The sequence below is a fragment of the Spodoptera frugiperda genome, chromosome 31, assembly GCF_023101765.2.
Source record: "Spodoptera frugiperda isolate SF20-4 chromosome 31, AGI-APGP_CSIRO_Sfru_2.0, whole genome shotgun sequence".
Taxonomy (NCBI): Eukaryota; Metazoa; Arthropoda; class Insecta; order Lepidoptera; family Noctuidae; genus Spodoptera; species Spodoptera frugiperda.
In genome coordinates this window covers 6336445-6363139 of record NC_064242.1, presented here as the reverse complement: position 1 = coordinate 6363139, position 26695 = coordinate 6336445, and the positions used below count along the sequence as shown (strand labels likewise).

General features: G+C 33.2%; 4 protein-coding genes across 4 annotated transcripts in view; 2 read left to right on the top strand and 2 right to left on the bottom strand.

The window, feature by feature from the left end:
- Positions 1-3749, top strand: part of LOC126912866 (girdin-like) — a 4486-nt gene extending 737 nt beyond the window's left edge. Inside the window, exons 2-3 of the mRNA XM_050707184.1 lie at positions 16-1174; positions 1255-3749. Of these exons, the coding sequence (XP_050563141.1) occupies positions 16-1174; positions 1255-1610 (1515 nt within the window). The 3' untranslated portion in view covers positions 1611-3749. The remainder of the gene's footprint in view (positions 1-15; positions 1175-1254) is intronic.
- A 135-nt stretch (positions 3750-3884) lies between these two features.
- Positions 3885-5777, bottom strand: LOC126912930 (threonine aspartase 1-like). The gene is made up of 4 exons (XM_050707460.1): positions 5413-5777; positions 5178-5306; positions 4212-5026; positions 3885-4106 (listed from the first exon to the last, which is right to left on the bottom strand). Exons 1-4 carry the CDS (start codon positions 5438-5440, stop codon positions 3960-3962), a joined length of 1119 nt encoding a protein of 372 aa, XP_050563417.1. The 5' UTR covers positions 5441-5777; the 3' UTR covers positions 3885-3959.
- An 801-nt stretch (positions 5778-6578) lies between these two features.
- LOC126912934 (HIG1 domain family member 2A, mitochondrial-like) lies at positions 6579-7334 on the bottom strand. The gene is made up of 2 exons (XM_050707464.1): positions 7095-7334; positions 6579-6841 (listed from the first exon to the last, which is right to left on the bottom strand). Exons 1-2 carry the CDS (start codon positions 7225-7227, stop codon positions 6672-6674), a joined length of 303 nt encoding a protein of 100 aa, XP_050563421.1. The 5' UTR covers positions 7228-7334; the 3' UTR covers positions 6579-6671.
- A 1604-nt stretch (positions 7335-8938) lies between these two features.
- LOC126912932 (uncharacterized) lies at positions 8939-19288 on the top strand (the record flags this gene model as incomplete). The annotated part of the gene is given in 5 exon segments (XM_050707462.1): positions 8939-9304; positions 14979-15226; positions 15593-15681; positions 16657-16850; positions 17961-19288. Coding segments are annotated over 5 exon segments (930 nt in total). The 3' UTR covers positions 18289-19288.
- Positions 19289-26695: the final 7407 nt, after the last annotated feature.

Sequence of the window (26695 nt, the reverse complement as noted above, 5' to 3'; positions counted from 1 at the left end):
ACACTTCATGAACAGCTTAACACTGAGTATGAAACTTTGCTCAGTGAAAGAGAACCTGTTAAAATCGCTGTCAGAGATCTAAAACTTGAAAATCGGGAATTAAAAGAAAAGTTAGCACAGTATGAGAAGAAGGTGTCAGATTTCGAAGCTGAAAGAGAAAACTTAAAGATTGAATCCAGAAACCTGGTTAATCTTAGAGCTGAGCATTCTAAACTCAAGGATGACTTCAGGAACCTCTTTACAGCAAGTGACAGATTAAAGAATGAGTACAGAAATATGCAAGAAGAATATAGAAATCTTAGAAGTGAAGTTACTCAACTGAAATTAAGAAATACTGAGATCTCTGGAGAAGTTAACACAAAAGTTGAGATTATAACCAGTATGGAATTAGAAATTAATAAGACTAACCAACATTGTGAAATGTTAATTCAAATGAATAAGAGTTTAGATGCAGACAGGCGTTCTTTGATGGATCACGTGTCACAACTGTTGACTCAATATCACGAACTACTTGCTCATTCACTAAAAGATAAACAGCATTATCATGAAGAAGAAAAAATGTTTGCAGATAAAGTGAATGCCTTATGTCGTCAAAAAGAAAAATTAGAAGAAAAAATTATGGAACATTACAAAAAGTTGGATAACTGTACCACAAAAAGACGTGGCTTTGGTGCGTCATTTGTGAAGAGGGTGCGGAAAGCTGGTACAGATTTGATTAATAAAGTACCAACAAGAAACAACAAACGAATTGAAGACGCCAGTCGATCGAAATCTCAGCTTACATTGGCTGGATCGGAATCGGGTGAATCAGATCCTGGTAGCCAAGAGCTAGAAAAAATATCGAAAAATTCTGATCAAGATCAAGGTTCTTCAAATCCCAGTGCGGAATCCCCCAGACACAGCATAGATTCTAGTTTCACAAGAAGGTTCGATGACAAACTTTTGAAAAAATCGGATAACATTGACATGAGTGGATCAATTCCAAGTTTGGATTCAACTAGATTGACCAGTGAAAGTAATTTTGTGCGGAGGCTTTCTGGAACTTCGATACACAGCGGCGGAGGTGACGATGCGCTTATCAGAGCATCGTTGAGACGACGACCACATAAAGCAGTTCCACCTACCCATAGAAATAGTTTCCAAGGTCTAGAAGGCGACACGGGACTACCAGCAGGTACATTATAAATAATTAGTCTTTAAATAGTTTAACTTTGTTAAAAATAATGCTTGATTATGATCTAATTATTTTTGCAGCATCAACACCAACACCATTTGGCACAGCAGGCACCAGGCGCACGGTGTACGTAGCAGATGAAGATGCTAGTGCTAATCTGAATACTAAGCCACAAAGTACACCTATCAAAGAAAACCCAACTTACTTGGTATACAATCGAATTTCGACTGTAATTGGTGATGGTGCCTGTCAAAGCATGAATGATCGACCAGCCACAGATCAACACAGGTCAATGTCTGAACATCCGAGATCTGCAGTAGAAGAGAGCTTGCCGGAAAGAGACGATCTCAGAAATGATAGGAGGTCTATAAATCGGAATGAGAAAACGGATAACTCGAAAGAATCGGCAATTTGGTACGAGTATGGTTGTGTATGAGGTATTTTTTGAATGTTTATTGACTAATTTAGGATGGAAGTTGGGAATGTATTACAGACTGATGAGATGCCTTGTATTTTGATATTCGATATGATCGCGCGGTTGGAATATTGCAAACATACTTAAGACAAATTGGCAATGTTTTGATAATGTGATAAAATACTTTTTTTATTTTATTTTGAAACCAGTATTAGTTGGCATTTACTTTGTTGATATGGGTGACAATAAATTTCCTGTTTAGCTTTAAAACCTGTAACGTAAACGTCTATGACACGAATATCAGTAAATAATAAACAGCATAGTACGTAAAATTAGGTTTCATAGTTTGGATGCATCAATAATCATGGTTTATAAGGCAGCTAATTATTTTGAAATAATAAAATTAAGTACAAACTTAATTTATTTTCTATGAAAAAGGTATGAATGGTACCTAGACATGACTAAGATTTTTGTTTGTTGATATTTATTTTAAACTTTACGCACTGTACAAAACATTTAGGGCAGCTGTTCTAAAATATAATTGTCTACAAATAGAATCACGTAAATGAAGCCTGTTTTTCTCTCTTTCGGACCATTTCTTCTTAGTATAATTTGTTTACAGTAGTTAGTAGTACTAGCTTATATGATTTACCGGTGTAGTAAAGACTAACAACATAATAGCATAAAGCTTGCTATTTAACAGTGGAATAATTTTAATGTAATGTATGGATCAATTTTATTTTACAGGACCAAATAATTTACTATTTTAGATTAAATACATTTTATTTACTTTACTTTTTGAGATTAATACTCAAACTTATTTTGAGGCTATTAAGATGCATCAATAAAATTTATGTAAATCTTTTTTATTCATGTAAATATAAGTTTAATTTGTAGTTTGATTAATACAATACCTACACTTTGTGATGTTTTTCTTAGTTTATTGCCTTGCCAGTGATATCTGTGACTTCTGGAATACATAATATTATTGTATTATCGTTTCTCAGTGTATGTATTTGATAGGTTATCTTTCCGTATACTATGTACCAAGCTGAAAATGCCGAAAATATGGAATATTATTTTTCTGGAGTAAATTATTTTGTACATAGAATTTATAAATTTAGCGATGGTTGTGACGAGAATGGAATAGGTACTGAATGCTCTCTTTTTATAGACTCCTCGTCTAACATAACATGTGTATGTAATGCAATGTACCAAAATGACAAAACCATTGCTTTTATATTACCATGATTATATTGTTCAAAATAATGTATTCTATAAAAATAATCACAATAAAGTTAACCATCAGCTTTTGGTACATATTGTATGATATTCTTTACTTATATTTTGTGTGTCAAGCACTTATGTACAAATATATTTTATTTGTATGTTATTATTGTACAAGTACTTAGTGTACCTATTTTGTATGTTTATCTCTAGTTTCTTTTAATAAGAAGTTAATGATATTATTACAGTTACAGTAATCTTTATTAATATTTCATTACACATTTTGTTCCAGTACAAACAAACGTAATATGACAGCTTATGTTGCATTGTCGTAGGTACTTTGCGATCATAAATAGGTAGATTAAGTTTATTGTGTTAACAACTAAAAAAAACTTTGTAAATCTTTCTCTTATTCAATTCATTATAAATTGGATGATGTATATTTGTTTTTCATAGAAATATACTTAGCAGTGGACCTCTGAAACAGTTATTAAATAGCAGCAAGTACATTATTGTTGTAGACTAGTGCCTTTTGATGCCCCATAATTTGATTTAATCGAATGTTAATAATATACTTGTTTATTGGTACTAAAGATGGTGCTTTTCATCACTGTGATGAAATCATTGCAGAAAATTGTTTAAAGTGTGATTATAATATTTATTTGATAAACAGCTTTTGACAAAAAATGTCTGACTTCCAAATTATTTGGTAATAATTGAAGTAAAGGCTATTTTTTCCTAATTTAGGTGAAGCACAAAAATGTACTGATTTATTTCTCCATGGACATACAATGACTTATGATTTTAACTCCATTTTTTTGATATTATTTGTAATTTACTTTTATTATAGTAAGGTACTTAATAAATGCCTCTCACCGAATTTATATTTTAGCACACACATTTAACTTCTCGAATACAGTTCTTATTAAACATTGTATTGTGTTTTCTTTGAAATATTAGGACAAATACAAAATAAACTCAATAAAATTATTATTTATTAACTTTATATTGTCCTTACTGAAGATAACATCTGCCAGTGTAGAGTGAATGATTAAATAAAAAACCACATGGTACTATGAACTTTATTTTCCAACTGCACTTCACACATTTTATTTATTTGTGCTTACATCTAAATATATTACATTATTCTAGAAGAGATCCATTACAACCAGACTCTGCTTTTACCTCCCACTGTACAGGACAGGGCTGCATGGACAGTTTGAATGACTGTCCTGATACAACTGCCTTCTGGCCTGGTTCCACTTTTTGTGGCAGATAAGAAATTATGCACTGAAAATTTACAAAATTAAAACATTATAATCATGAAAATAATGTGTTTGGTTTGGAAAAACATTGTTCACAATTTCAAAACCTGAAAAATAGTCTATACAATACCTTTGGTCTGTCACTTTCAGTTGACATGTATCCAATACACATTGTTTTTGTAGTGTGCCCCCAAAGTAATTCTCCTTCTCCATTCAGTGCATCAAATTTCAAAGCTAAGGTTCCACCGAGCCTATCGGGGACATCCCATAAAAAAGGTGACTGTAGGAAATTTTCTTTCAAACATTTGTCAAGTCCTAATACTGGAGAAGGGTCAAGCAAACTTTCTGCAGAATTTTTAGCCAGCTGTGTTCTGATCAAATGTTCCCCACATCCAGAGGTGCAAGAGGCCACTGAAGGTTTAGTGCCGTCCCTGCTCATTACTGCCCAAACTCCACTGCCAAAAGATGCAGCCTGGCCAACTCTGCCTTCATGCTTCAACGAAACACCACCAGAACTAGCTCCAGAAGCTACAATACCATTAGAATCCACACAAATTGCCCCAACTGTGTCTAGAGGACTAAATTTAATATCATTTTGTATGGAATATCTTTTCAGCTTTCTTTTACAATGTTTATAGTTTCGAAATGCGCGTGCTGAGACCATTTTGTGATCTTCTACAATTTCTAGTCCCAGTCTTTGTGCCCAAGAACGAGCTCCATGTCCAGTAAGAATGCAAGGAGGGACTCGACCCAAAGACAAATTATCACATTGTTTTATGCACAACTGTTTGGCTAATGTGATTGGATTCCATACATTCGAAACAGCTCCACAGGCTCCAAAATGCAATGTTTGACCATTCATGAGAGAAGCATCACATTCTACAGTGCCATTCCAACTTAGGTTTGATCCATAGCCAGCATTAGTTAGTGGACTATTTTCTAATTCTGGAATAATAACAAAACGATAGGATAATAATTGAGAATAAATTGATGGGCAGGCAGGTAAGTTAATTAGTCACTCATAAACTGTTATTTTCATATAGATTTCAATACCAATAGGAATGAAGGGTATGAAAAATCAATAGAAAATACTAACCTATTATGGCCTTCTCTACCGCATCTACGGCGTTACCACCTTGCTGGAGGGCAGTGGCAGCTTTCCTGCATGCTAGATAACAAGTTTTTTGATATTCCTTTTTCAATGTATCACTGTGATAACCAGCACCTGAAATTTGTTGTAGAACTTAGTAGCTACTAGATTACGGTAATGGTTACAACATATTATCCGATCTATTTTAATTTACGTCTTTTATCGTAAAAAAATAAATTACCACAATGCACAGCTATAAACCCATTCATTATTAGGTAGGTGGGTATTTCTGATAAATTAATATATTTTCTAAATACACTGTCCAATACAGAGCAATTTATATCATCTAGTTGTTTCTAAAATAATGACTATCTTCATGTTTTTAATGTGTAAAAATAATAGGAACTGAGTGGGAGAGCGTCAACAAAAACAAAAATAATTGATTGATTGAACCCATTGAACTTTTACTGTCTGACATGAACCTTTTACATGACAGTGAAATGAATGAATTATGAAAAATGAATGAATAGTCTACGATCGATCCGCCTCACAGCGCTTTTTTAAGTTTTGAATACTGGTCATTTGGCACAAAAATAAGTACAGAAAAATTATTAGTCAATTTTGGTGTACTTATTTGAGTACTATGAAGACGGCAGCATCTTTTCAAGCAAAAGCAACGGCTTTATTTTCAGCAAGCAGTTAGTCTTATATTCAGTAGTATTACAACTTTGTGGTAATTTTTTATTTTTATGGAATGTATGGGATTTTAATCCACAAAAGACCTCGGTCAAGTGGCTAGGGAAGACATTAAACTGTTTTACTCAAGTAGTAAGCATAGTAAGGAAACTTTAAGCATACTACTAGCAACTCTGATGTACAAGTACTATAGTATGCAGTTTTTAACCAAGTATTTTGTCTTGGTTGATGTGTGGTCTAATCTCTCTCTTATCTTTAAAATCTAAGAATATTAAATAAAAGTATGATATTTTCTACATGTCCTTTGAAAAATACAGACAATGCTATAAATTTGGGGTGATTAATAGGAAAAACATTATGGTCTACATTTTATTATGCTGAATTTGAAAGAAGCTTATATTACTATAAAAATATACTCCCATGATTATATCTAGATGGTAGATTAAAACTTTAAAAGCAAAAAGAAGCATGAAACATTTACAAATTAAATCATTATAATGTTTTTACTACTTAATTTACAATTTTTAGAGCTGGGCAATATGAATAAATTAATCAATTATTATGCAACAACCAGCAAAAAACAAGAACCTTATCGTTTTTATTTACAAACTCCTAAAACATTGACTAAAAATATGTGTGTTGTACATTTTAGTGTGTTGAATACTCAACATGCTAATATACTATGATGACATATATTAAAAATACCTCAAGTGAGATTATTCTATTTAATAAAAATACTACTTAAATATCCATTGTGTCTTATTGAAAATTGTAAAATCAATAATATCAAATGAATCGCAGCAACTACTTTGTTAGACTTTTCCCGGTCGTCATCATGACACCAACAACTAAAGCAGTGATTGTAAATCCTTGTGCGACTATTCTGAGTCGCATCATTTGCTGAGACATCTTTTTGCGCCCTGTTCTGAAGCTCCAAAGTCCATATGACAGAGCTCCTGCTGTGGCAAAACACCCTGGAAAGTGACAATATATTTTTGTTGGTTTTTAATTAACATTGGCGCCATAACTTTGTCTGATGTTTCATTATCTCTATTGCATGAAAAAATATTGAGCAATAATCTGGTTATCATATTTTAAGCTATTGCATAAGTATCTTGTAAATAGCTACTATGAAAGTTCATTTCCAAGAGGATAAATACATTGGAATACAGCATAGAGATTATATGAATGTGATAAATTTTCAACTAAAATGCTCTACGATCATACCGATAGGAACGAAAGGATTCTCAGAAAATTTTCTTCCGAATTTTTCACTAGTTGTTTCGACATGCTGGTGCGCTCCCATCTCTTTACGGAGCTGCACCCAATCCAGGTCAGTGGGTTCCTCGTTAGACATCATGGAGAATTCTTAAAAATTTTAATGAGGTAGTATTATTATGAGTTACAACAGTTTGTTTTTATTGCATCTCAAATTAAGAATTTCATTTGTCAAATATATAACCTAAAATATATGTCAAATTGACTTGCTGTCAGTGTCAATTTGATATATCAGCTGACTAAATGATGATTGAGATGAGATGGAGCAAATCCATCGAGATTATTTTTCTGGTTGTAATCCGATAAAAAGATGTACCCTTCCTATATACATATTATAATAACTCATTTTGATTAATATAATTTTTCATGTATTACTAGTTTTGTTCTGTATGTAGTTGGTCTTTTAGTCTGTGAGTAGCTCTTTGTCTATGGCATTTCTAAAATGCCAGGTTAGGTTGCCATATTGAATTGTCTTTGTTTTATTTGTTAGTCTCTCTCGTACATTGGGTGTTTCATAAACTCGTTAGAATGCTGAATATCATTTGTGCCTCAGAAATTATTCTTGAAACTGTAAGTAATATATTTTTTATACTTAATAATATAAATCTTTAATGTAATATAACAGTGGTATTGATATATTTAGAGATAAATGCATTCCGTGGTGTAACAAATGTTCATCTTGGTGGTTCGGGTATATTTTACATCATCTAATATCTTTTATTTATAAACATTTACGTTAAATGCTTGGTTATTATAATGTAAATACTTAGTTTCATCTATCTAATAACTATAAAATGTTGTTGGTGACGATTGCCTACGTGGTTATTTATTTGTTGGTAACTAGAACATGTGTTATTTTGCGTGTACCAATAATTAGATTGTGATTGTCGTGACATTGAAACTAACATTACCGTCTCGTGGGTTTGCCTCGTGATGGATGTGTATTATATTGATGTACATACGTTGCAGTTATGCAATGTACTACCTACCAATTGCATAGGGGCTTCTAATGCAATGGACATAGGTAAAAAATAATCAATTGTTCATGTAAACTCTGTGTCACAATGAGGAAATGTGGCAATATTTTGATATGGGTCTTTATGTACATTGAAACTTTATGTAGTTGCATGTAGGTTTAAAATAACGAGTGAATCTAAACAGGAAAGTGGCAATATTATATCAAAATAATTTAAAAGATGCTACACTAAATGTTCATTGTTTGCATGTGGTCTTTTTAAATAACACAATTTTACTTCTTGTTTGCATTTGCAATTCCAAAGATAAGTTCAAAAGAAAACTGTTTATTTGGTTCATTACTTAAAATTGTATTGTCTATTGTAGTGGTGCAGGTTGTTTGTAAATATAATCGAGGCCCACATTTAAGCCTGTATGTCCAATGTGTAACCTACAAGCTATTAGTTACACATAGTACTTTCATTGTTTGAAATTCAGTTCTGTATTGCATGTGACTAAATTATGAGTGGGATTATATTGATAGACATAAAAGAGCTGTGCTAACAAATAAATACAAGGAAAATGTAATGCATACTGAGTTTAGTCACATGTTAACATTTGTTTGTGTCGCTCTTGTGAGTTCTGAGCATCCAGGCCAAGGTGTGTTTAACTTTAAGACAATAATATTGGTTCAGTGTGGTTTATAAAAATAACATGAAACAAAATACTTTCACTGGATTCTTCTAAATCTTCTCATGGTATTAATTTAACAGTAGTAACTAAGAAAATAAGTCTTCAAAGATTTTATTTGAATAAAATGATGCCATTTTTTGTTTCAGATGGCTTCATCTTCTCTTTTAATGAAGTCTAGTGAACCCCAGGTGTCTTGAGCACTACTTAGTTAATTCATTTAGTTTAATAATTTCTTGTTATTATTAAAGTCAAATCTTCAATATTTTTTCTTGTTTCGTAATGTTGTCATATGTTATTGCCAACTGAAACAATCTTATCATTTCTGCTCAAGATAAAACATCATTCAGTTTCTAGTTTATGTTCAAGACAGTTGTCTTTTTATTCTCTGTAATTAAGTGAATTTATTAACTTTTTCCCCTTTTTTATTATTCTGACATTATAATGGCGTCAAGTGACCCTGAGATTAAGGATGGATTCACACTTCCTGCTTGGATGAAAAGTAAACCAGCCAAGTGAGTACTTCTTGTAATTTAATATCCATTTTATAGTTTGCTTACTGCACATTTTTTTCTCGAGTATTGCACTGATTTGGTAATTACTTACTAGTGTTTTTGAAGCAAATAATAACTATAGAAAATCGGTCAGGAATTATTTGGAATCATGATCTGCAAAATAAATGCTTGCAGAATATAGACACTATGCCAAAGCTCTTTATCCTTGAGTACCATGGATTAGACATTAGTAATGGATAATATGTTTTGTTGACTAACAGCTTTTGTTGATTTGTTGCCATTTTGGCAGAGTGGTCATATTGTTCTGAATTGTGCTTGGTTAAATTGTGGTTAGTATTTATGTAGAAGTCATAAAGCAGTTTATCGTAATTCTGAGATTTTGCTTTATTTAAGATTTTTTACTAGTTGTTTGTGTATTGTTTATAGCCTTGTGTGTATGCAATAACTGTACTAAAATGTATAATGAATGCACAACTGCGTATTTGGCACGCTCAAAATAGTTTTGCTGGGTAATTAGTAGAATGTTCTATTGCCTTAGAAATAAGATTACATTCTCTTTGCGTTCGTTTTGCGCGAACCGGTCTTGCGGTCGGAACACGTGCACGTAGATTATAAACATTCTTAGAATGCTATATCATGTTCCTAATTCTTAAGCCAAGTAAGGAAGGTTTTGCATTATTTCTAAAAGTTTGTTGATTAGTTATAGTTATAAATGTAGTATAAAGCATGCATTCAATTAATACTTTACTTTTCACTCACTACTCTTCTATCACCACTACAATGGCATCCAGTCCTTCTAAGTTACAGTCTGTTTTTCTTTTCCAAAGTTGTAATTTTTTTATCTCTTAATAAGTAATCACATGCAGCAATATATCATAATAAAGTCTAAATAGCATAAATCTCCGATTGCCCATTGATAAAAGTATAAATTCGTATATTTCGTAATTTCTTTAAGGAGCTTAACTGTTTCTAAGCGCATGAAATTGAATGTAGCCGGCGTGTGATAAGATATGACGTCACACAGATATATTCATATGAGATTGCTTTCTACATAAATAATTACATATAGTGTTGTAGAAACAGAATGAAAGAAAAGGGATTTTGAGATGTGATGATGTCTGATAGATGGCACTATGGAACATGACTATCTAGAATAGTAGAAAATTCTAACGATTTGCGAAAATAATTGCATTCCACAAAACAAACTATTCAGCTATTTAATTAGAGAATTAGAGAATGCAGATACAGGATCAGAAAGGTACCTAGTCTGTTAAAATTAGATTTGGCAATCAACCAAGACTGAAAGTCTGGTGTGAAATTGTAGTTTTGTGTTAAATATGTATTGTATTTCGAAATATGCCACTAAATATCATTGTAAAAACAAAACCAAAAACAATCACAATGTTACTACAGGTTTCTTACATTCGACGGCACCAGGAAATCCCTTGTTTAGGCGTTTGTTATCGAAGTCGTCAATGTGTTCTATAGATAGCGTAAAAATCGAATTCTGTGCTACCGGGTACTACTGCTATTATACTATTCGATATAGCGGCTTCACAGCTAGACGCGGTTCCGATAAGGTTTGATAACGTTATTAATATTTTATGTTAACTAGGTGAGTTTCATCGTCTGTATAAAACAGAAACTTGAGGTCGAAGATTTCTTAAGTACTTAGGTATGGATACTATGACCAATGAATGCCCTTCGCGTGTAACATAAATCCATGCTTAATTACTTTTAACGTCTAGTTGTATGTCGTAACATTTATGTAGTCGCATTTGTTATACTGTACGCGTCACTTTCTTTTAAATAAAATGACCAAAAGGTGAATTTGAACAATATTCTGCAGTTATCTAATCAATGTGTTTAGTTCTCGTCATCGTTGATCGCAGATTGCTGAAGCACGATTATTTGCATAAATGTTAGCACTTCTGCTTATAGCAATAACTTGTTTTGATTTCTCAATAATACCTGGTCGCGGGGGCTTGTCTCTACGTCATTGACATACCTGTTTCACTTGTTTGTGTTTGTGACTTGCCCTGGTTAACCTATGCCGTTGTGGTACAAAAAAACTTGATTCAGTTTCACACAGGGACCAGGCAGGTACCAGGTACAAACAAAATTATTTCTGAATTGGTATACTTCCAATGACATTTATTAATTGCCTTGCATTCATTACGGACAGAGAAGGATGAATGAAAAAAAGAATAGAAACTCAATAAATAAAAATTGACACTGGAAAAATAGTCGAAAGAACGTTCTCGAATAATGGCATTATTTATTATAATAAAAAGAAGGTAGGTATCCAAATAGTTGGTAGACTACGTAGATACTATCCTACAAATGACCTGTGAACATAATTGGCTTGTTGACCTCCATTATATACTTAAAGTACGTAAGTATTATGAGTAGGTACAGTAATGAGAAATACTTTGAATAACTACATGTATTAGTTTCTGAAATATGTACATTTTTTCATAGTATCTTTACTTAAGTATATTATGTGCATTGTGCACGATATTTATTTTGAGATTCAATGTTGTCATCACAAAACTGTATCTATATATTTTTTTTAAATATAAGTAACAATATTTTAGGTTTCTGAAAAAATACTTGTTTATGAAAATGATTAACAAAACAATATTGAATTAAAATGGCAAACTTAACCTAATCTTATGTTCAATGTCAATAAGATTTTAGTTCTATATTTATTCAATCTTAACATCAAATACATTCAGGTCCAGAATATTCTACATCTTCGGTTATACCTATGCACTTGCAATATTTGAATAATTTATCTTTGTTATTGTGTCGTGTGTGCAAACAAAGTAGCTGGCTAGAATATTTAACACTTATTAAGAAATAGAATATAACTTTGCATTGACGTCACTTGGTCTATTTTCATTATAAAATCAATAGAAGTTCATAACAAAACGTAGGAAATTTGTTTTACAAACACTGAAGTCAATGGCTGTGGGGTCAACATCAATGCATGTAGTCAACAGTAACATACGTAAACAAATACGTTTAAGTTGCTTTAACGACAAGTGGCCATTTTCATGATCATGCTCATTAAACCTGCAATTAGTTAAATGCTTCGTTAATTGTAATTTTACAATGACATTTTAATCTCCCTCCACAACAAAACCCACGTTATTTGGATTCTTGGCATATAAGTAAATATTTGGTAATAAATAGCTGTGACGTGAAACGATCAATCTTTTCGATAAAGTCGCCTTATGTTACATGCAGGTGGTTAGTACATTCAAACACAAAAGTCACTCAAAATTTATTGTTTTAGCGAAATAATGCTCAACTCAACCTATTTGTCATTTTATGTCATGCAACTTATAAAATTGTTATGAATGCAATGCAGTCAGTGTCCGTAAGTAAGAAGTAAGTAATTATAAATATTATGTTTGTTACAATATCGGAAATATTCCACGAGGTGACACTTGAATGAAGTTTATAAACAGTTCAGCACACACTTAGAGTAATTATGGGAAAACGATTTTTAATTGTACAGGCATTCACTGCATTCATTTTGGTTTCACAATTTTCCAATGCCATTGTACTTATGGGTTAAGGTTAACCTTACCTTTACACGGACAATTCTAATTTGTTTTAGTCGTTAATATGAATAGTTTAAAACTAAACATAAATGACGCAATGAGACATTCAATCGAATCGGAATGATGCCGACGCCGACCTCAATCTATTTGAGAAAAGGTCAATCGTTCTATGAAAAGTTAATCACGAATTATACTCACCATAGCCTGTTTACAAACGTCACAGCTTTTTGATAACTTTTCGATGGTGTAAAACCAGAGTAAATAATATTTTTGATATACAAGAAAATATAAATACTGTTTATAGTAGATGTCGCTTGTGCGCTCTAATGGTGCCACGTTCAAGCTTTTATTTGTTCAGCGGCTAAACAATCTATCAGATAATAATTCTGTGATTAAGAAATTAGGTATAATTTAGCTCATTTAGCAGCGGTTATTAGGTTTTGCAAATTTTTTTTTGGAATTTCCATTTCTTTCACTTGTAGGTTCGGATGTACATGATGTCATACTTTTTTGTCATTGTCACGAAAATATAAATATGTTATCGTTATCATAATATCAGGGTTTGTCCGATAGATACAATGATTTATTGAGAAAGAAAAGAAAAAGCTGTTTGTTTTCTATTATTTTCACAAACCCTAGGCATCATTATTTTTTATTTTTATTTTTAAAGACCCCTGGATTGACTAGGCACCCTAACCAGTGTCGTAAGATTATTCAGATAAAAGAAAAATGTAACTTAAATCTACGCTCTATATTTTAGACAGCCGCTAGTCTATAGCCCAAGATTCTGATTATCAAGAGTGTTTAATTCATTCCATTGACTTTTTAATCGCAATGTCAATGTTTTTAAGACTTTACATACCTACTTATTCTTGTAATCTCGCCCACACGTATAGCGTTATCTGTTTTTGTGTTATAATAACATTGTTATGAAGATACATTGCCTTTTTTACAGCCACTAGATTTGAACTAAATTGTATTATCAAGTACTTATATATTTTGTTATGATTTTACGTTATCACTATTGAGATAATACTTAATTTTTTTGCATATTTTCTTATTTTATCGTTCCACCGAGCAAAGTTGTCGGCCTGTGAACTAAATATTTGGTGTTGTATTTTAGCCTTTATTGGCGAGAGGCCCTGCGTTTTTTGGCAAAGGTTGACAGTCAAGGGTTCATTGACATATTAAAATGTTGTGAGGAAAATCTTATTATTGTTACCCCAGATATTGTCTCGTATATCTACCTAAATGTCTTCTTCAGTCATGTCTGGTTGTAGCAGAATGGTACAGATGTAGTTTGAGTTTGCCGGATATTGGCTAGCGTCACAGTCCCGCCGTGCCCACTTCTATTTTAAGTTGTCTTTCGTATTCTTTGCATTTAAATGTTAATGACATCGTCATGAAAACAAGATTTGTAGAAATCTACACAAGATCAACATTTCATACGTAGGTGTTGGTGTGTGTGTACGTAGCTACGAACTGTGCTATTCTTAGATTCTGGTACTGGCATCGACAACTACACAACGCCATTCTCCATGATAATAACGTTCTTTTAAAAGAGGGAGTGTGCTAATCAGTCGTTCTCATTGGTTGCTTTTATCGTGGCGTCACGTCGGCTTGTTATTTATTACACTTATTTTCAAAGTGACGTAGCCAGTCGCTGTGTGCTTATCGTGAACTCATGTGCTATCTCTAGGGTATATAAAAAGGAAAACTTGTGTGTAGCCTTTTAGTTATTTTGTTATCGTCTGAATAACGCCATCTCTTCCACTTGTTCTTCAATTTCTCTGCGATAATTTAATTTACAATTCTGTGATACCGTAGCAAGTGTTGTGTGGATTAACTACTCGTTTAATACCAATAATATTATAATTTGTAACAATGTACAGAAAGAGGAATATGGTGGCTCAGTTCAACAACATCTTATCGTGAGTGTCGACGCCTTACCTTCAGATTGACCGACAATAATATCTAACAGTTAAACAATAAATGTCCATTGTTGTATTATAACATGTTTGTTATGGTACAATTCTTATTTGTTATCTAATCGGATAAGTTATGTTGTATGTAGTACTAATTCATAATTGTTTCATTTGCAGAGAGTTTGAACCTTTCGCGGGATCGCCGCCAGCTCCAGAGGACTCATTCTTCTACATCAGATACCCCAGGACCGACGTATTGTTCGGAAAACCGAGACTCAATCAAGACGCTCCAAAGGTGTTCGCTGAACCAACCAACGAAGTTAAAGCCGCCTCAGCTTTCAACATAGTCAAGGAGAAAGATTGGTCGAAGCACACGAAACCGTGCCAAGACGTGCTCCACGGCATTGCACCAATCAATACAGCAGGTAAGACCACTTTGTATATTTCAAAAGGTTAATGCGTGGCAATGACATTGTCCGGTAAACGGCAGGTACATGTGTTTCAATGGAATCGAATGATTAGTGAAATCGTTGTAAATTATGAAAAATATTAATTAAAAGATTCGACGTGGGACCAATAGCATTAACTACTAATAAATTTATTGTTTATTAAGTATAGATTAGTCATGTAATATACTCATTTGGTAATGATGTCATAAGTAATGACTTTCGTTTAGACAATGGTGACTCCATTAAGTGTTCTCATTAGTACATGGAAGAAGTGACACAATGTAATATTAGTAATAGCACCCTGCATTATAAATGGTATTGATTGTATTTGGTTATTTTCAGTTAACTCTGTAACTTCAAAGCCAAAGCCTGCGGGGACAGACGACGGATTCAAAGGCGAGGGCGCGGCTTGCGGCAACTCGATTGTCAAGGTATGTAGCCAATAGCAGAGCGGCAAATTATGTGACGTGTTTATACAAACATTCTTAACATTTGGGCAATACTAAATGCATAATACTTATCGGTTTATTTATAATTTATTTTGTATTGGTATGGACAGTTGTCGATTGTTGATTTTATTTATTGAAAATGCGCAATATAACTTGAGTATTTTACACAAACACCGAGTGGGACCGACTTAAGCCTCCATTATTATGATGTGTACAAGTTGGAAATTCCGAGTCAACATGGCTGTTATCTATAGTTTGTTGACTTTCATGATTAGCTATTTAGTTTACATCCTGACGCCACAACTAGTTACTGGAAAGAAAATATTGCACGGCTTACACGGATGTTTGTGCAATTGATATTTTGCTTATTAAAACGCAGTACACAGAAACAACTTTGTCGACTTTCGCGTTGATAATATTTTAATCTGTCGGGTCTGTGCACCTCTTCGTATCACGCGAACAGTTTGATAACGCGTCCTGTACTAGTGCCTGATTAGCAACGAATGTTTTTAATTAGCTGTTATCAGCCACCCACTTATTTAGTCGTAGTAATATTCGCAGTTGTTACATCATTTTGTAGCTGATCAGTTTTGATTTGCTTATTTATACTATGTTATTTAAACTATGGCGTAGCGTTGCACTGACAAGTAAACATGATTGCATATTATATCGAACACTACACAGTAACACATATAGGGTGCGAAATATTCTCATCTTTGTGGTCCCTCTTTCACACTATCGTCACCCATTCAACCTATCTAATAACATAGGTGTTTTGTATTTTATCAATTTACGCATTTTTTAGTCTTAGGTTTTTTAGTCAAACACTTTTTAAGTAAGTCAATAGACTGTTAACTTAAATCCCAAAGATATACGAGCATAGCAGGAGTATTAGTAACATTGAACCAATAAGTTATATTATTTGTAAAACTAAACATAATATCATTTTTATTTTAGGTAGCGCATCAGATAATATCGTCGAAGTCGTCGCGAGGGTTCACGGTGGCATCGCCCGAGGAGGACCACGCCGTGGCCCCCGAACTGCACCAGTACAACCTGATGCACCGCCGCGGCAGTAAGAGCCTGCCCGCCACCCCCGCACACTCACCGCCAGGCAGCCCAACAAGCCGTAGGAGGATGAACGGCAACCGGTACGTGTCTATCTGTTTATATCATACTTTGGGTTTAGTAGGCTGCCTACTTTAGGGATGTTTCTCATAAAAATTTTAGCTTTTGCAAAACATTTCGACTACTGAAAAATAAACTGAATAAGAAATCGGCAATTATATATTGTCTATGAATATTTATCTCTGTATGATCTAAGATAATATTGAAAAAGGCATTCTAAATTTTGCTTCCCATTCCAACTAGTTGGTATTTAGATTGAAGGCCAGTTAAACGACAATGTTTTTTATACAGGATATTTGTCAAGTGTCTTATTCCAATACATCCTAGCTGTTGTTCTGGTTATGTTAATTACTGTATGCCGTCTAGGTCTAGATAGAACCGGTTTTCGCAGACGTTGTATACTTTATACTGAACTTATATCTGCAGAAATATATCTGTTTACACTGTCTTGTCACAGTACATATTGTCCTATGAACTTTACAATACTCGATTGTTAGTTATCTGATTACTTTCAAGGTTATGTCGACTTTTAATGATGAATTTCGCATGCGAATGTACTCGCACTAATAAATTCAGAGATAACGACTATTACGAAAGAAATAACGTGTCGGATACTGCGTTTCATTTCCATGTCGCATGCACTTCACAATTAATCGTAATATTTTAGTCAAAGAATGTTCATTCTAAACCAAGATTTATGGTATCAACTACAAAGCAAATCATGGCTTATCTATTATGGCAATGGCATACTTTAACAACGAAATATCTTGAAGAGCTGTTTGCAAGTAGGTCAGCCGGCGGCTATTTAAAGTATATTAGAGAAGACTATCTCTTTTTGTAAAAAGCTGTTCTTTACTCTCTTAAACTTTCGTCATTAAACAATATTACGCTTCTTGTTTTAGTTTTCTACTAGTATTTTAGTCCAAGGATTGCTGCATTAGTGGTAATGTGTACTGATAAAATCTAATTTTCGTGTGTAATCAGAAATAAAGAAACAATCTGATCAATTATGTGATAAACAAAGGTCAAATCGACGCTAATCTTCTATTAATGTTTTATTTCCATTAGTATACGATTAACCTCCATTAATAAAAACGTCGACCAAAATAACACAATCCTTTGTTTTGTTACAGTTTCTTCACATCGCCGTACGAACCAGTGGAGGATGGAAATGCGCCACGCTCGTGGTTGTCTATGGCCCTCCTGGGTTTGAAGAAAGACCTCGCCACATCAACCTCCACGTTAGCTGAGGAAGACAGCTTTGACGTACTCTCTGTTTCGCGGGGCAATCTCGCGGAATCAGTGGAAAATCTTGGCCCAGCACCTAAGAGGAAAGAAACTCTCACTAATGTACCTCAAGAACCAGTGGCCCAGCCAACCAAGCCCGCAAAACCTACTACTTATCGCCCGAAACCGTCAGAACTACGCGAAATGAACTTCTGGTCGCCAACCTCCATGTGAAGCTACTTTATAACGCTGCGGAGTTACGCTGTATAATGGACACATTTATTGCGTAGGTCTTAGCTATAAAGGAGTATACTATACACGTTTGTTTACACGTGTGTTGACGCACAATAGCGTACGAACCCCACGGGGAATGTCAAGTTATGCAGAACAGTTTTCTGATAACCGTATGTTCTTGTGACTTAGTTTACTACAGGGTTTTGTCATGTGGTTCAAAGTAGTTCGGCGAATATAAATTGTTACGATAAGCAGCAGTAAGTTCAATATAATTACAGTCTATATTTGTATCGGGAAATAGATTTAGTGTAGGTTATTTACTGGGTTACCTTAACTGTCTAACACTTTATTATATTGAACAATATTGATGTATTCCATTAAAATTAGGCGTAGCTCTTAACTCTAGAATATTTCTTTGATTTGTTAAGAATTATTCATACGATGTAATTGCTGTCCTAGTTTATCCGATATTTTCATTATTTTTCCATAATTGTTGTTTATAAACAACAACAGAGATACATACACATAAAAATCGTTGATATTGTATGTAATTAAAGTTGATATGCCCTTCATAAATAAGAATAACAACTTAATAAAACAACATCATGTGACTCATACATCTTAGTAATAATCGGTATTATTATTTTGTACTTGAATGAATTCTCTGAGAGCGAATGATGTGTGACACTTTCTGAACATACATGTGATATTATTTATTATAAATCGTGTTCAATTTTGTCAGTTCGTATATACATTGTAATTAATTTTGGAAGTATTAAAATTTAAGACTTACTTTAAATATTTTTGTAACAAAATGTGAAAAATAAAAATGAGGAAGCTATTTTTGTGAACCGCATAATACAAAATTTGAGCAGAACTTTTAAGATTGTATTAAGATTTAGCTATAATGTTTAACTTTTAAGTATTGATAATAGTTGTAAGAGCAGATTCTCCTACGAAAATAATATTTAGGTAATAAATATTATTGATCTTCTTCAAACTGTTGTTTTAAATTATTTCCTTATACTTAAGTGACGCAACAATTTGTTCTACGGTAAAACTAAATCGACTTTACACTCAAAAATTTAGGCAAGAGTACGACTAAAAGTATCTCTGTGAAATTGATACTAACAAACTATGAAAGCAGGAAGCCTTTGAGAATATTTTATACCAAGAGATTCAAATTCTTTATATACGCCATAGTACGAAAATGTTCAGTTAAACTGGAATACAAAATTCATTGGTTTATTTTCACTGCTTTTAATAAACTCGGTTTTCCACGAAACTTAAACACTCAAAAACTTCTTTATTATTTTCTGGAATAGGAAATGCAACGAAATGAAACTGAGGGTAGAGTATAAATAGCAAAGTTATGCTAAAATATTGTTCCTCATTCGGCAGCTACTGTAATCGGCTGAAGTCTTATCAATCACTCAATATAACACGGCGATCATCAATCATTTCCTCCATAATGGATTTTATTACTTTCAATTGTGGCTCCGTGGGTAAGCCAGAAATTGTTACTTCATTTTATAAAATAAATCACTAGTCGTTACATAAAAGTTCCTGTTGCGTGACAAACGTTCGTGTACATTACCACGATTACCAACCATTTTGGATTTTTTAAAGCTTTACCTATTTTTTTCTGAAATTATGCTACTGTATATTTATACCCGTTGCGTTCGTTTAAATAGGGTAATGACTAGTCATGTAAACGAACTTTTACGATAAAAACTGGGTACAATGTTTCAGTAATTACGTCTATAAATCATGGAACATGTTATTTACGGTAGTCAAATATTATTTTTCCAAGGAACTTTTTATAGTTTCATAGTTTCTTATCATCGAAGTACCTAACTAAATAAATATTCAATTTTATCGTGGCCTTTTCAATAAACCTAACTCGCTGTTGATAAATAAAAGCACTAACCTAATGCTTTTACGACAACAAATAAAAGCCATAACTCTACATCAAAATTACATTTATTAAGTTGGATAACAATATGTAGATAGATAATATGAGTTAGGGGATTTTTGATCGAAAGTTATTCAGCAAGATCAAAACAAGGTGAACAAGTTATATTGTTATAGGCGGCATTTACGTAAAGGCCCGGCTACACGCGATCTAACGCACGCACCTTTCGTGAGTCGGCTTTGAAAGGCTTTGCGTTTATAGCTTCCTTGTTCAACTGTAATTCGTCGACGGGTCGTCGATTCAGTAAGGTCACGACATAAAATCACGCATGAGCTCGAACCTGCTTTGTTGGTTTATATCCTACTTGTATTAGCACGCTAGTTCCCTAAGGGAAGGGTTGGCTGTCCGGAATTAAGTAGGTACCTAATACGTAATTGGAGGAAATGTTTACTAAGTGTAAGTATATCAATAAACATAGGTAGATATTTGGGGGAAACGTCAAAATTTCGGAAACACATTTAGGTACCGTAATATATTTCTGGAGGTAGGAATACCTGTAGCCTGAGCTATGCGATGAATAGATACCTAACAAACTGGTGGTGTCAATCAATCGTAAGTACTGCTATTTGAAAGTCCAGTGACTGAAAGTCAAGAACAGTGGCTTTGTAAATCTGTTTCCGCCTTTCCTCAGTAGACAAATGTCAAAGTAACCTAAGTACAAAAATATGGACTACCAACACCTACTTCAAATGCATAAAAGGCATTAAAGTCACAAACATTGTGGTCAAGAATGAATACGATTTTACCTTGAGTTCCATAGATTGCTTAGAAAAAATAATTAGCTCACAATTACCTAATCTCTTTTTTTAAAAATGCAGGTAGTTCGTTGAGTGAATCTGTATCTACATCTACAGTAATATATGTATACCTATCGCTGAAGAGTTTGTTTGTTTGTTAGAACGCACTAATCTCCGGAACTACTGGTCCAATATGAATAATAATAATTTTTATGTTGGAAAGTCAATTTATCGTGGAAAGCTATAAGCTATAAAAGACCACACTATGACCAATATAGGAGCAAAGCAGTGGGTGAGTAACTTACATCTCTGTTTCTTTACATCTAAGCCAGTTTATCGATTCGAATAATTATTTTTATGTTGGATAGTCCATTTATTGAGAAAGAAAGGCTATATAACATCATGTCACGGGCACTTGAAGACACCTAATCAATGCTGATCGCGTTGCGTTTTGCTTTATACGCCTAGGGAACCCAAAATACAAACAGCTTCTCAGATAAAGCCCTGTTTTTTCATAATTTGTTCTTCCGACTTTTTAATTAGTCTCGTTTCATTACTCAAATCGGATTTGCGTTCGCGCCCGTGGCTTTTAAGGGACGCCTAATTTTGTCGTCCAAAAAAGAATTTAATATTCTAAGGTAAGAAATAAAAGCCTCCAATGACTAATGCGTCTCTAGTCACTTATAAACTTTATAGTGATAGTGAACATTTTTGTAACTCATAAAATAATATAATACGCATTTAATTAGGTACCTACTAGTAAATATTATTTAAGTTAGGTATAAAAGGCTCAGTACTTCCTCCTATCCCCAAATCCTTAACCCCAAAAGGCCAGCAACGCTCTTGTTATACTCATCTGATGATGAGGGCTCGTGAGTGTCCATACGCGGCATCCGTTCACAGCCCGCTGCCCAATCCCATAATAAAACCCCGTCAAAAACTAAATATTAACCGTAAAAAATAAAATAAAAGAAACTATTTCATAGTTTTGTGTAAATGTAAATGCAGATAACTATTAGACAGATTTCAGTAACCTGTTAATTACCGCAAAAAAAATCGTTATCCGCCTACAGGTCGGTCCAGTTTTTTATTTAGTGTAAAATTTAAATCCGAAAGGGGAACATCCACTTTTTAAAAGCTTAGTTCATTTGCCTATTTCAGTTAATTTATGGAATAAAGTTATTAGTTTGTAGTATTTTCAACTTCAACTTTATTTGTACAAAATAACAGGCTTGACAGAAATAATCCTTTTTTATTTTTTATCCAGCATTTTAGGACTTGTACAATTTTACTGAAAACAAAGGGAACAGGTACCTGGGTCGTTATATACGTACGTAAAACCGATGATGCTTTTCAATTTAGCCCCCGAGGCTTTACGTTGTAGGCATTCATACCTCGATGCCTACATAGGTAGCTGAGAGTTTTTGAATACTACTCCGATCCGATTGGATCAATCTGGATTCAGAACCTAGAATTTTACCCAGTTACAGAAGTTTCTACCTGCTGACTGCTGTACCTATTGATTAAAATGTAACCTCGTTGGTTATTGTTTCCGTACAAAACTTTGAACCTGAGATATTGCATTGAATTCCTGGATTGGATTTTGGAATTGGATTGATGAGGTATGCACAAAACAGTAAAAGTAAGCACGAATGGGGTTTTGGGTGTACTGAACAGTCAGTGATCTGGGGCTGAAATATCTAATGATGTCAAATACAATATGTTCCAATTTCTAGATTTGTAGTATATGGGAGCTACTTATTAATGTTCCACTGTATTACTTGTTTAAATCATCTAAAATATCATAATAATTATAATTATGTATCGTCATTATGATCACACTAATATTTGGTACACCTATTGTTGCACATCTCTGCCTGACTGGTAGACTGTTAGAGAATGCTACCCGGCATTAAGGCTGCCATCGTATGCTATATACAAAAGTGTAAATAAATAAATAAAACATAGGTAAATAAAAACGAGTGTTTCTATGTACATAATAACAGTAAGTTTACAAACATTACACAACCTGCTTACGTATGCAAATGTCACGTGCTGTTTTGTTTAGTTTGTTACACACCTACGTAATATCAATGATCGATGAGACGCTACACAGATACGGAGTAATGGAATGATCAAAATAGACTAAAACGGGATTTCATACTTACTTACACCTATTCGTTCAGAAAAATCGCAAGTAAACATAAAAGGTTTCTTTCCATATTAAGGTAGGTAATCTATACATATAAAAATCAATTGCTGTTCTTAGTCTCGATATAACTCCAGAACGACTTGTTTGTGGTTTAAAAGGTGGAAAAAAATGTTTGAGGCAGTACAAAGTTTGCCAGGTCAGTTAGTCAAAAACAAAAATAAGCTGATAATTTACGCAATTTTTCGTTTAATCCGGAAACCACAGAACAACGGTAACACAGTAAATCATATAACCTGTCAACCAATAAAGCATTTAATACAAATTCATAATTAAACGCGGATCCATGCTGAATCCATTGAAACAAAATCCTATATTAAATACTACATAGTTCGATATAGACCAACTTGACATGGGCTATACCTCCCTAGGGTCTAGCGAGATGAAAATTAATTAAACAGTTATGGGGTTAATTTGAAACAGCTGGTTCAGATATTATAATGGATATTGGAACCCTTTGTTCTTATTAAGTTGATACTGAAGTGTCGACACCACGTCTACTAACCGACCGCCTGTGTCAAGCAAAGTGTTGGATTATTTTAATTACAATCTGATATGACGCGTCACTTGGGCTTTGTATTAACATTTGTTCTAATAGACGGATAGACATGGGTTTCTGTATAATTGCATTTGATAGGAATAATTTGTCTTGTAGACACAAATGAATGTTTTTTGGTTTTTACAGTCGCTGATTAGTTGAGTGGGTACAAAGTACCAGTTTGGGTACCAGCCCTTCTTCAATAGATTTGTTTTTTTTTTACCAAAATCCTTAGCTTTAGCATGAAGTAGCTGAGATCACTTAATAAATCTTTAATGGTATAAAGATAAAAGTCGGTTAAAATATTAGAAACGTTTATAGAGTGCTCATAGAAAATTCTATTCTAAATAAAAAAGAAAAACATTAAAAAGTATATAACTTGTAGTGGTTTGTAGCACATAAAATACAGTAAATATAATCAATATTAGAATCAGAATATTTAGTCTAAATTACTTTAAATGTGTCATCATTTATCATAGAATAATGGAAATGGACGCTGAAAGCACGAAACGACTGTAAACGGAATGATGGAGTGGCCATCACATAAACTTAGAATTGCTAGTAAGTAAACATTTTATAACTAGTACTAAGCATTTTATACCTAGCAGACATTATAACTTTGCTATAGTTTCGTACAGTAAATCAAGAGATTAGTTATTAAAGACATTATCCTGATTTGCCTACTGTTGTGGCTTATTACTTACTAGCTTTTGCCCGCGACTTCGTTCGCGTGGAATAGTGACTTCCGGCAAATTTTTGGTTTTAACCACATAGTTCCCGATCTCGCGGGATCTCTTCAAAAATGAGATGTGGAAGATATTCCAGGGAACTCTTCAAAAATCAACATAATGAGCTCTGCGTTTGAATTTAATAGATGTATACTCACTTAGGGCATTGAAAAAATAGTTTAAAAACGGACTTAAACTAACTTAAAACTAAAGAAAGCTACGAATTACGAATTTATAACAATTAAAAAAGAAACTATATTACAACCTATCCTCTATGCTATAATAACCAAGCTTAAACTAAATAATTTAAAAGAAACGACTTAAATCTAATCTAATTAAAAAAAAAATTAGACTTACAATTTTATTAAAAAAACTAACTACAGTAACTACTAATAATCGATATCAAACTAAACCTACGTTAAATAGTTTAACCAAAAAACCAGGAAAACCCAACAAATAAACTTATTAATTGACAAATACAACGAAACCAATTTAGAATATACGAAACAGCAGGACCACTACAGACAAATAATCATACGACTGATAATACACTTTTTCTACGATAGTACCGAAGCGCTCGGCCGATACCCAACTAAATGAATGTAACGAAACCATAGCGCGATCTATTTCGATCCCAACGCCATCTATCGAGGATAAAGACAACTTGGATTATTTATTTATACTCCGTTCGGGCATTTTCTTTGTACTAAAAGTTTAATTATATTGATATTATTTTTTTCATACCTTTTTACTATTTATTTACTTTTTTCGATGAATTAAAACAATAACATGAACTGAAGTCGTGTAACGATCGACATCTATACTCCGTTAGAGCATTTTCTTTGTACTAAATGTTTTATTATATTGATATTATTTTTTTCATACCTTTTTACTATTTATTTACTTTTTTCGATAAATTAAAACAATAACATGAACCGAAGTCGTGTAACGATCGACATAGAATTATTTATAAATAATTTATTTCTTATTTTTATTTTTTGATTTTTGAAATAAAAATATATCTATGTCCTTTCTAAGGTTCTAAACTATATCTGTACCAAATTTCAACCAAATCCGTCAAATAGTTGCGGAGATTAATGGTATAAGCATAGAATGTTCGACGTGATTCTTTAATTTGACATAACTTTTTTATTTATGAACCGATTGACATGAAACAAACACTAAATGTAAATTTAAGCATCCCACAATATATTCGTGAAAACCGCATCCAACTCGGATCAGCCGTTTCTGAGATTAGCGCGCACAGACGAACAGACAAACAGACAAACAGACAAACAGACAAACAGACAAACAGACAAACAGACAAAAAAAGTTAATTACATTTTTGGGTTCGACATCGACATAACAATAACCCCTGCTATTTTTTTTATTTTTATTTTCAATGTACAGACAGCACTTTTCTACGATTTTATTATATGTATAGATTACTCGGGAAGCACACAACATCATCCGTATTGTCATTGGTACTATGTAACATTACTTATTACTCGGGAAGCACACAACATCATCCGTATTGTCATTGGTACTATGTAACATTACTTATTACTCGGGAAGCACACAACATCATCCGTATTGTCATTGGTACTATGTAACATAGGTAAATATAATAAAGTAATATATCTTAGTTCTTTTAATTTTTTACTTTACTTTTTTAAATAAAAAGTAATTTTCACACTTTTTATTTTTTATTATAATACAGATACACTATTACATAGGGACAGGTTGAGCGCTATAGTGTTGGCCCCTATAGACCCACTTTTGCCAGTAATGTTATTAGTCCCTTGTAATAAGGGATGAATCTATTGCCATACCTATGTATATAGATACATTACAAAACGCAAATGATTCGCAGACCTTGCTAAATTTAAGAATTTCTAAATACATAGATTGATATTTCTACAAATCCTTAATCTAAAATTTAAACCAATTGCGCTCTAACGCACCTGTGACTCCTGTGGTGTTGCGGGTGTCCATGGGCGGCGCTAATCGCTTACAATCAGATGACCCGTCAGCTCGTTTCCCCCTGTTCCATAAAAGAAAGAAAAATCTTCCAAGACTTTTCATAAATTTTATTATAAGTGAATCAGAGTAAATTACACAATATAAAAATAGTGCAGTGGTGAGACAAACAGACGTTAATTTAAACTATAACACAGTATCGATTTCATATGAAATTTAGATCCAATCTTAAATTGATTC

Coding starts and splice junctions, on each gene's coding strand:
- LOC126912930 (XM_050707460.1), bottom strand. CDS start 5,440: ATGAATGGGTTTATAGCTGTGCATTGTG. Junction 5,307..5,412: donor GTTTATAGCTGTGCATTGTG/GTAATTTATTTT, acceptor AACAAATTTCAG/GTGCTGGTTATCACAGTGAT. Junction 5,027..5,177: donor GGTAGAGAAGGCCATAATAG/GTTAGTATTTTC, acceptor TTATTATTCCAG/AATTAGAAAATAGTCCACTA.
- LOC126912934 (XM_050707464.1), bottom strand. CDS start 7,227: ATGATGTCTAACGAGGAACCCACTGACCTGGATTGGGTGCAGCTCCGT. Junction 6,842..7,094: donor GAATCCTTTCGTTCCTATCG/GTATGATCGTAG, acceptor GTCACTTTCCAG/GGTGTTTTGCCACAGCAGGA.